General features: G+C 48.1%; 1 protein-coding gene across 1 annotated transcript; it reads left to right on the top strand.

The window, feature by feature from the left end:
* Nucleotides 1-4,259: 4,259 nt before the first annotated feature.
* On the top strand, nt 4,260-5,212 carry LOC137144283 (olfactory receptor 10A7-like). The gene is made up of 2 exons (XM_067534482.1): nt 4,260-4,487; nt 4,736-5,212. Exons 1-2 carry the CDS (start codon nt 4,260-4,262, stop codon nt 5,210-5,212), a joined length of 705 nt encoding a protein of 234 aa, XP_067390583.1.
* The last annotated feature ends 6,122 nt before the right edge of the window (nt 5,213-11,334 follow it).

Raw genomic sequence — 11,334 nt, 5'->3', positions numbered from 1 at the left:
GGTTTTCAAAGATGCCTGGTGATTTAACCAATCATCCCCCGTTAAAATGAAGTGGAAACTCTCATTGAAAAATCTCAGCTCCAGTGTGAAAAATATGTAGATAAGCTGCAGAGAGTTACTGAGGGTGTTTATGGTCCCATGCTGTGTCCATGTAACAATGCACAGGAAAGTGAGGCTGAGTACAGCTCTGGCACTCTCTCATTAATAGCACTGATACTGTGTGTATCATAGTATTTTTCTCCTTGGTATTGGCTAAACATTTACCCTGTGGGTGCACAGCATCGGAACATGCACAGTGCTGTCCCCGTGTAAGGCATAAAATCGACTATGTAGAAGAACCCAAACTCGGGGGTCCTTACTGATATGTCCGTTGCCTTGGCGGGGGTCCAGAATTAGCCAACAACAGATTAGCAAAATCAAAGTTTATTCTTTACGTAAAGAAGGTGATCCCTTCAAACATAAGGAATCACTCCTGCTTCCAAAAAACTGACCGTATTTATAGAATGGTATAAACAAGTTTTAACACGTCACAGTTTCCATGGTCATACATACTAAAAAGTATTATCTAGGAATTTTCTAACTGAATACTAGCAACTTTCCTTATCTAAGTTACAAGGTCTTTCTCTGCATTCCTTCTCTACTAGTGTCTAGACCTCTTAACTATATTATTACAACAAAACATTCTAAAATTAAACAACTGCTAACAAAACATTTTCTATCTCAGACTTTTTACAGTGAATTCTTAAATCAGTTCTCAGCAAAAACAAAGACCCCATCTTGTTTTCCCTTCACAACTAACAATCCACATAAATCCCTGTGTATATTCCCTGTTCATTGTTTCTCTCTCTGTTAGATAATAAAGTCTTGTAATCAGGCAATCTAATTCAAAGAAAACACAAGAGGTGACATCATGTTTGTTGCTATAGTTTTTTATGCCCCTGAGGACACAGCGGAAAATCCAGGTGGAGCTCAGGTCAGCGTCATCCACCCACGGGGAAGGACCAAGGAGGGAAGTCGTAATAACAATGTTCCCATCAGGGCATGTTCAGCTGGGCACCAGATGGAGGGGACGTAATTGTAACCAGATTTTTATGTCCACTGAAAAGCCATTTTTGATCAAAATAAATGTTTCCGTGATGAAAATACTAACTCCTGGGGCAGGATATGTGGGGACGTAAGGCTGGAAAATCTGCCACCCGTGAAAACGTGCTTATTGCCATCAAAGGCATATACAAGGTCATCTAGATGATCTGTAACTGCTAGCGGCAAATATCTCCAAAGGCCGGTGATGGGGAACTAGATGGGGAGGTTCTCTGAGTTACTACAGAGAATTCTTTGCCAGGTGTCTGGCGGGTGGATCTTGCCCACTGTGACGTTCCGCTCTGCAATCTGGACTGCTGTGCAGCTGTGTCACCCCAATCCCTCACTTCTAGACCCCAACTAGCACTTTCTTCACCGTGTGAACACCCCACATCTGGGTCAGCCCACGCACAGACTCCTGCAAGCCAGCGTCTCTGACCTTAGCCAGTGAGTGCTTCTGGCCGGCCACTCACGGGATTATGCAATAACGTGACCCCCGGCCAATATCTCCGGTCCCAGATGCAACCCTGGGAACTGCCATCTTAGAGTTCACTAGACTCTGCAAGCTCACTGGTTAATCAATTTATCAAAGAAGTCGATATGCACCAGCTCTGTCACTCTGAACGAAGTCTCCACACATACACACTCAAACCACATGCACTGCTTTAGATAAAACAAACAAATACAAGTATTAAGTACAGAAAGATTTTAAGTGGTTATAACCCAGAGCAACATAAATCAGATTAGATCAGGAAGAAATAAAAGGGAATCACATTCTAAACTAAGCTAAACACTTTCAGTAGCCTTACAGTCTTCCATGGGTCTCACCAGAGACTAGCTGGTCAGCCCACAACCAGGTTCCCCCCACCCCCGCTCCCCGTGGGCAGTCTTGATGTTGTCTTGTAGATGGATCGCAAGAGAGGGGTCACGAGACCAAAATGTCTCTGCCTTTAACTAATGCCCCTCGCCACCCACTGGGGTCAGGTGATCGGCCATGTCCGGCATGGTTTCCTTCCCTTGAGTCAAAGAGCATCACCTTATCAGATGCTCAGGTCAGTCCATTGTTCCTGGAAGAGCTGGATTGTTTTACGCATGCCTTAGTGAGGTGTGAATCACCTCTCTGCTTTTAGTGTTTGCCTGGACCTACATATCCAAACAATATGAGACACGCATCTGGGAATATTACATAGCAGATCCTCAGCCACACACATGACATTGCAGGAAACATGCTGCCATGACAATAATGTTCAGCGTGACATGTGCATTCCAGAAACACCGCACATGATATACTTTGCATTAAACAATACACAGTTACACTGGAAGAGTAAACAGGAATGATACACAATCACACCATAAAGGTGGACATGGGGTACAGGGTCTCACACCCACATGCTCAGCTTCTAACTGATGGCCAGATTCAGGGACGAGAAGGAATTTCCCCCTGGTCAGACTGGTAGAGACTCCGGAGCTTTTTGCCTTGCTCTACAGCTCGGGTCATTTGCAGTTTAAAGTCGTGTCAAGGCTGGATTCTCTGTAACTTGACGACTTTAAACTATAATTTCAGGACATCCGTCACTCGACCAGAGGTGAGGGGTCTGTGACAGGAGCGGGTGGGGTTCTGTGGCCTGCAGCATGCAGGAGGTCAGACTAGATGATCACGACGGTCCCTCCTGACCAAGTCTATGAGTTTATAACCATCTGCAAACCAGCCACCTCACTGGTGCACACACAGGCCAGATGCAAAGATCCAGGCCCCAGCAGTAACCTCTGGACCCTTCCCCAGGAAAGGCTTTACGGCTTTTACATGGGCTAAGCCCAGCTGGGACCAGCATCAGCAAAGCTACTGCACCAGGATCACTGGGCCCCTGGAGGCAGGGCGGTTGGGCAAACAAAAAGTCGACTCACAAGCCAGGGGCACTAGGACTGGGCAGAGCCAGCTGGGGGTTTGCCAGGGCACAAGGAGAACTTAAGCCGGGCCTGGGGCTGGGCCTGTCAAACGGTCCCCAAGGAGGAACCCTGCACGTGGGCTTGCAGGGCAGAAACCGCTCTGCTGCTGCCAGCTGCACCCAGCAGTAGAAAGGGAGAGGACCTGTTACAAAGAGGGTCCCCAAAACTGACTGTAACAAGGGCACACCCTGAGAGGACTAGTTCTCAGGGCACAGCTGCCCAGCCTGCCCCAGCTACCTTAGACAGCTCTGCTAAACCCAGACCACCTCCTCAGGGCGTCAGGTAACCTACGGCGAGAGGAAGCCCCTACTGCCTACCAACGGACAGGACTTCTGTGGTGCCAACCATGTCCATGCTGGCCCCATCATGGGAACCCATCAGGGCCTGGACATGGCCAGAGGAGCTGAGCACCGGTGAGAACTGTAGGGCTCCAACTCTGCATTAGCAGGATCATTGCCAGCAGATCGAGGGAAGTGATTATTCCCCTCTATTTGATACTGGAAAGGCTACATTTGGAGTCCTGTGTCCAGTTTTGGGCCCCCCATTATAGATAGGCTGTGGACACATTGGAGAGAGTCCAGCGGAGGACAAAGAAAATCATTACTGGGCACGAGCATCCAATTTATAAGGAGAGGTTGAGGGAACGAGGCTTATTTAGTCTGCAGAAGAGAAGAATGAGGGGTGATTTGATAGCAGCCTTTAACTACCTGAAAGGGGGTTCCAGGGAGGATGGAGCTAGGCTGTTCTCATTGGTGGCAGATGACAGAATAAGGAGCCATGATGTGAAGTTGCAGTGGGGGAGGTCTAGGTTGGATATTCAGAGAAGCTTTTCCCCTAGGCGGGTGGTCAAGCACTGGAATGGGTTACCTGGATGGGGGGTGGAATCTCCATCCTTAGAGGTTTTTAAGGCCTGGCCTGACAAAGCCCTGGCTGGGATGATTTAGATGAGGTTAGTGCTGCTTTGAGCAGGGGTGGGGACTAGATACCTCCTGAGGTCACTTCCAACCTAATATTCTATGGTTCTATGACAGAGTTCTGGCACTTTGCTCTGAAGTCTACATTTTGCCTTAAAATTACAGGTTTTGGTCAGGAGAGGAAGGGGAGTTCCTGTACATTGAAGGAATTAATTCATGGGGTTTGGTTAACTTAACCCTATGTTCTTCCGATTCAATTGCACAGTTTGTTTTATTGATCTCAGACTCAGCCCATGGCAGACAGACTGGAGAAACCAAATGGCCGCCACAGAATCCATCCTCCTGGCATTCTGGGATCTCCCTGACATGCAAATTCTTCTCTTCCTGGTGTTCCTAGTGATCTACATTGCAACCGTGGGCACGAACACCCTCATTGTGGTGCTCATTGCGACTGATCGGCACCTTCACACCCCCATGTACTTCCTCCTGGGAAACCTGTCCTTCTTGGAGACCTGCTACGCCTCCACCATCCTGCCCAGGATGCTGGTCAGTCTCCTGACTGGGACAGAACCATCTCAGTCAGTGTCAGCTTCACACAACTGTAGATGTTTGGTTTTCTGGGAGCTACCGAATGCTATCTCCTAGCAGCGATGTCTTACGATCGGAATTTAGCGATATGTAAACCCCTGCGCTATTCAACTCTTATGAATCCCAGGATTTGTCTCCAATTGGCTGCTGTGTCCTGGTTAAATGGTTGTCTGATTATTATCATCTTTGACTTCTTCCTATCACAGTTAATATTCTGGGGGCCGAATAAAATTGACCATTTCTATTGTGACTCCATCCCATTGATAAAACTCTCCTGCAGTGACACCCACCAGGTCATGCTATTGGATTTCATCCTAGCCTGTGTATTCACCCTGCCTCCATTCCTGCTAACCCTGACATCCTACATGTCTATCATCGCCACCATCCTGAGAATTGCTTCCAGCGCTGGGAGGCAAAAATCCTTTTCCACCTGCTCCTCCCAACTCATCGTGGTGACAGTTTTCTATGGAACCATAATGATTGTCTACCTGCGACTGAAACATGAAACACTGCGAGACCCGAACAAAGTGTTCTCTTTCTGCTACACAGTCCTGACTCCCCTGGTAAAGCCCCTCACCTACAGCCTGAGAAACAGGGAGGTCAAGGCAGCCTTGAGCAAAACCATCAGTAAATGTGGATTTCAGAAAATCATGCAGAGACTCCGAGATAATAACTTAACCTGAGGTTTTCAAAGTTGCCTGGGTGATTGAAGTGCTGAGGACAAAGCACGGAAGGGAAGAGGACCTCTACACCAGCGGGTCCTTTGCAGACGACTGTGCCCCTTCCAGGAGGCTGACTTTTTTTGCATACCCCAAGTTTCATCTCAATTAAAACTACTTGCTTACAAATTCAGACATACATTTCTCTATTTTTAACAGCCCGTTCCTACTGAATAATTGCTCTCTTTCTCCTTGTTCCCATAGAGTTAGAGAATAAATCAACTGGAATATAAATATTGTACTTACATTTCAGTGTACCTGAAATCAAAGCCCTCCTTAAGGTAAAACCTGAGCCCCGCCACCTGGGTTTGAAGCATGCGGTGTAGGGTCCCAGACAATTGCCCTGCTTGCCATCCCCTAATGATGGCCCTGCACTTGTGACCCCCAAAATAATGTGTCTCCTGACAGTTGAGAAACACTGAACTAAGCAAATATCTAGATGAGTTGACACATATCCAGAGGACACATACCCCTGGTTGAGAACCACTGTGCTATGCTATGCAATGACCTGTAGAGAGTAGTAGGTGCTAAGTAGTGAGAAATGGGCTCTTATACTAAATAATGGCCACTATGTGACATAAGAGCTAAGATTAGTGGATTTCTTTTTCCCAGAGGAGAGCAGAGCAACTTGTTTCTGGGAGGAATTTGGGCAGCTGACAGCCTATTTTTATTTTACCTGCCACCTTTGTCTTCAGGAGTTTCTCTACCTGCTCTTTGCTCTTACATTCCACTCATGGGTCTCCAGCAGACAGTGTCTGAGCTCTTGCTATAGCTCCAGCACTTCTTTGATCCACTCTGCCATTCTCAGGGGGTTGATAGCCCCTCGCTTTAGGTCCTTACCTAGGGATTTTACTTGTAGGTCATTATCCCCCATTTCCCATTGCCCTCCTATGTGCTGCTCCCTCTTCTGGTTCCAGAGAATCTACCCTTTTCTTTTTCCTTGCTTGTATCTGGCCTTCCTCAGTGCTTTCCCTAGCCTCCTGCTGTAGCCTGGCCTCACTTTCCTTTCTCTCTTCCATCTCACCCCGCCTAGCCAGCAGTCCCTCTCTCCCAGCCCAAAATCACCACTGAGACAGCCTCTCTTGGGCCTCCAAACACTTCCTGTTACACCCCCTGGACTTATATAGTGTCAGGGAGCCAATCAGGGATCTCTAAGACCACCATCCATTAGATCACTTGAGGTGGAACAGCCCCTGGTGTTCAACCACTGCAGATTGTGTGTGAGCTGGTGTAAAAAAATTCTCAGGGGATATGTGGGTGGCTGGTTTACTCCATAGACCTGGGTTCAAGTCCCCCATTGCCTTACATTAGCCCCTTTAATGCTGTTCCCCAGGCAGGTGCCTCTGTAAGAATAATTATGTGCTTGGCTGATAAGAGAAGCTTGATTTTAAAATCCAGCCTAGTGGCCACACAGGGACCTTCTGAAGGTGTTAGGGGGCTGAGGGGCTCCTCTTTTGTAACCACTTAGATAAAGGACAGGAGATTATTGGGCATGAGGATGCACATCAGCTGAGTGTGCTGAGGGTCAGGAGCGTTCCCCTTTTTGGAACAGGGTGTTGGGTGCCTTGGTCTGGGCTCCTGGCTGATCAGTGGTGGTAAAATTAAAGTGTGTGAACAGCGGGGCCATCAAAGCTGTCTTTGGTTCAGCACCTTTGCCCTGCAGAGATACTCCAAGCTTTTATGATCTGTGTATACCTGCACTGGGTGTCAGGCACCTTCCAGGTGCTGGGGCCATTCCCCAAAGGTAGCTTTGATTGACAGAAGCTCCTTCGTTGGGGTGTGTCCCCGAGAATAATAGCCACAAGGGAGCAGGTGCTGTCGGGGACCAGATCCTTGGTCCAAATTGCAACACTACGTGCACTGGTCTCACTGACAAAGGCCCGCGCTGGCTCAGGATGGGTCAGGACGGGAGCACTGGTGAAGGCCATCTTATAGAATCATAGAATCATAGAGTTGGAAGGGACCTCAGGAGGTCATCTAGTCCAATCCCCTGCTCAAAGCAGGACTAACCTCAGCTATATCATCCCAACCAGGGCTTTGTCAAGACGCAGCTTAAAAACCTCTAAAGATGGAGATTCCACCACCTCCCTAGGTAACCCATTCCAGTGCTTCACCACCCTCCTAGTGAAAAACTTTTTCCTAATATCCAACCTAGACCTCCCCAACTGCAACTTGAGACCGTTGCTCCTTGTTCTGTCATCTGCCACCACCGAGAACAGCCTAGCCCCATCCTCCCTGGAGCCCCCTTTCAGGTAGTTAAAAGCTGCTATCAAATCCCCCCTCATTCTTCTCTTTTGCAGACTAAACAAGCCCAGTTCCCTTAGCCTCTCCTCATAAGTCCTGTGCTCAAGCCCCCTAATAATTTTTGTTGCCCTCCGCTGGACTCTCTCCAACTTGTCTACAGCCTTTTTGTAGTGGGGGGCCCAAAACTGGACACAATACTCTAAATGCGGCCTCACCAATGCCGAATAGAGGGGAATAATTACTTCCCGCGTCCTGCTGGCAATGCCCCTCCTAATGCAGCCCAATATGCTATTAGCCTTCTTGACAACCAGGGTACACTGCTGACTCATATCCAGCTTTTTATCCACGGTTACCCCCAGGTCCTTTTCTGCAGAACTGCTGCCTAGCTCATCGGTCCCCAGTCTATAGCTGTGCATGGGATTCTTCCTTCCTAAGTGGAGGACTCTGCATTTTTCTTTGTTGAACCTCATCAGATTTCTTTTGGCCCAATCCTCCAGTTTGTTTAGGTCACTCTGTATCCTATTCCTACCTTCCAGGGTATCTACCACTCCCCCCAGCGTAGTGTCATCCACAAACTTGCTGAGGGTGCAATCTACCCCATCCTCCAGATCATTGATGAAGATGTTGAACAAAACGGGCCCCAGGACCAACCTCTGGGGCACTCCGCTTGTGACCGGCTGCCAGCTAGACATGGAGCCATTGATCACTACTCGTTGAGCCCTATGCTCTAGCCAATTCTCTATCCATTTTATAGTCCATTCATCCAACCCATACTTCTTTAACTTACTGATAAGAATATTGTGAGAGACAGTATCAAAAGCTTTGCTAAAGTCAAGGTATATCACATCCACTGCCTTCCCTACATCCACAGAGCCAGTCACCTCATCATAGAAAGCAATCAGGTTGGTCAGGCATGACTTTCCCTTGGTCAATCTTGAGTTGGTCGAACACCCCTTGAGCCTCCGGATAGCAGGTGAAGGAGGCCGCGCTGGCAGAGGAGCGTTGTCAGTGGGGCTATCTGGTCTGAAAAGCCAGGCATGACACGCCTATAAAAATGAGCAAACCGAAGGAAGCGTTGCTGCTCTTCGATGGACCAGAGCAGCCCCCCTGGGGAAAACAGCATTCACCTTCCTGGGGTCCATTCTGAGGCCTTCAGGGGACAAGATGCAGCCCGATTCCTCCATGCAGTGCTGGTCTAAGCTACCCCGCTTGCGTTCGCCACATGGGAAGGTCCCTCTAGGGGCTGTCAACCCGTGTCAGGTGTGTCTCGTACCCCTCGGAACATGCTGGAAGTTCAGACTGGGGGGAAGAACAAGGAATTATGAAGAAACCTTAGACGTGAGTTTATATCCCTGGTAAGTGTTTTTAACTTTGCTAGTGGGGATTTTAATGGAAATTTTTATCATTCAGTTTCAGAATCTCACTAAGCTGTTTGAATCAACAATAGCCATGGGCAAATAAATCCAAAAGCTAATACAGGCTTGTGTGACAATGAGGGGCCAGACACTTCAAGGGCAAAATAGCAAGTTTAAAATAAGCCGTTAGACCAACTGATTGAATGTTTTGTTGTGTATATAAAATATGTTGAGTAAATTCTCTTCTGAAATCTAGTAATGCTCTAAACTTACTTGAGCTGTGCGGACAGACTGTCCTTGTGGCTGTAGATACAGATCTAGGTTATGAACATGGTTTATTACAATTTCAGCTCCACCTCACAGTGGCCAGCCTGGTAGGGCAGTGCTGCTCACCACCAGCAGATGAGACTAGCTCCAAGTCCCTAGCGCTGGATAGGCCAAGGAATGCTGGGCTGTTACAGTTAAAGGGAAGACACTTGACACATCCTGGTGATCAAGTAGAGACAGAATTTCCCCTGCTCTAAAATAGCCACAAATCACAGTAGCCTGAGATAAAGGGATGGGGAGCCAACCAGCCAATCCTGTCTAAAAGGGAAGGGGTTTGAAGTGAAATCTGTCCAGTAACTGAGGGACAGTTGATGAGTGGGTGCTGTCTGGAAAATGCTGGATCCCCCTACGTTTAGGTAATATGCTGGGAAACTCTCATTAGAAGAGGGATTTTGATCTAATTTGTGAGCATAAAGCTTGATGTTTTGTTTTCCGTGGCTTGTCTGCATTTGCATCCCTTGCTATTTCCTCTATGAATCCACAGTCTTTCTGCTAAATAAACATCATGTTTGTTTTTACCCCAGCAGGTCGCTGTTGTGCAAATGGAGGGAAGTGTAGCTGTTAAAATGGGGGAAAGGTGCCTCAATCTCTGGGTTTGGGGTGGTCACTTGCAGGATGAACCCTGCAAGCAGTAACTAGACGGCTGGAAACCAGGGCGAGACCCTTATTGTCACAGCTTCGTTACTGGGTTAGGGCTCAGCTCCATCGCTGCAAAGCATTACGGCACCCAAAGTTACAGGGAGGGCAGGATGGAGGGACTCCTTCCTGGTCTGTGTGATCCCCACAGTGTCCCATTGATAGTCCCATAGCAGCATAACAACTGGTCTGCCTGGTACAGCACACACGAAATCAGACACATGCCTGCTGAAAAAAGGCTTTGAGTTCTGGTTTTGGACTGGAAAACCCCCCTTCCAGGGCGTTTGGTTCTGCTGGAGACCGGGGAGGCTTTTCAAGTCCAAAACAAACTAATATTCAGCTGTTGGGCCCCTTCCGACTGTGGCGTCTGACCTCAGCATGGACCTCGCACATCCTAGGGAGGTTATAGACTCACTGTCCCACTCCCTCCCCATCCCAATGACTACCCGCTGTCATTCGTAATGGCAACTCATAGCCATCCATGATGAGCATGGATACGGCATCAGTCTAGGAAAGCAGGGTGAGAAGAACTCTGCAGCCTGGTCCTTGTCATCAACTTTCCCTGTGTGGATCCCACCACCCCCGCCTGTGTTCTCAACCCAACATTTGGTCTGGGACCTCCAGGTGAGGGAGCATTTGAATATTAAACTTTAATTGAGTGATTGACATTTGTGGAATTTGATTCTCATTGTAGCGTACAGTTCATGTCGTTCCCCCCAGATACATCTCATGGCAGACCGAGAGAGGGAAAAAATGAAATGTCCATCACAAAATTCATCCTCCTGGGATTTGGGGAGCTCCCTGATCTGCAGTATTTTCTTTTCCTGCTGTTTCTAGTGGTCTACATTGTGACTGACTGAGAATATTCTCACCCTTGCGCTAATTGTGGCTGATTGGCACCTTCACACCCCCATGTATTTCTTCCTCGGGAACTTGTTCTGCTTGGAGACCTGCTACACCTCCACCACCTGCCTGGGTTGCTGGCCAGTCTCCTCACGGGGGACAGAACCACTTCTGTCCAGGGCTGCCTCACGCAATATTATTTTTTTGGTTTCTTGGGAGCCACAGAGTGGTGTCCCCCAGCGGCAATGTCTTGTGATTGGTATGTAGCAATATGCAAACCAATGCACTATGCGGCCCTTATGAAGGGCAACTCATGCCTCTGGCTAGCAAGTGGTTCTTGGGTATGTGGGTTTTTGACTCTTCCCATAACAGATTTCTTATGATACACTTCACTGTCTGTGGTCCCAATGAAACTGACAACTTGTTCTGTGCAGCGATGCAAATAATAAATCTCTACTGCAGTGACACGTAGCAGATGGAGTTTGCCGTTACCCTCCTGGTAGCTTTATTCATGCTGCCCCCCTTTGCACTGACACTGGCATCCAATGTTTGTATCATCGCCACCATCCTACCAATCCCCTCATTGCCACCGGGAGGCAAAAGGCCTTTTCCACCTGCTCTTCCCACCTAGGCATGGTGACCATTTTCTATGGGACCCTGGTCGTTGTGTATCTGCTACCA

This window comes from Emydura macquarii, unplaced genomic scaffold, assembly GCF_026122565.2.
Source record: "Emydura macquarii macquarii isolate MOO-44397 ecotype Brisbane River unplaced genomic scaffold, CSIRO-AGI_Emac_v2 contig_3442, whole genome shotgun sequence".
Taxonomy (NCBI): Eukaryota; Metazoa; Chordata; order Testudines; family Chelidae; genus Emydura; species Emydura macquarii.
The sequence above is the reverse complement of the archived record's forward strand: the minus strand, read 5'-3'. Positions and strand labels throughout refer to the sequence as shown.

Bases quoted from the DNA above. Each gene is read 5' to 3' on its own strand.
- LOC137144283 (XM_067534482.1), top strand. From the start codon at position 4,260: ATGGCCGCCACAGAATCCATCCTCCTGGCATTCTGGGATCTCCCTGAC. The intron at 4,488-4,735 runs GTCAGTCTCCTG...TTCCTATCACAG, and splicing joins CCATCCTGCCCAGGATGCTG to TTAATATTCTGGGGGCCGAA.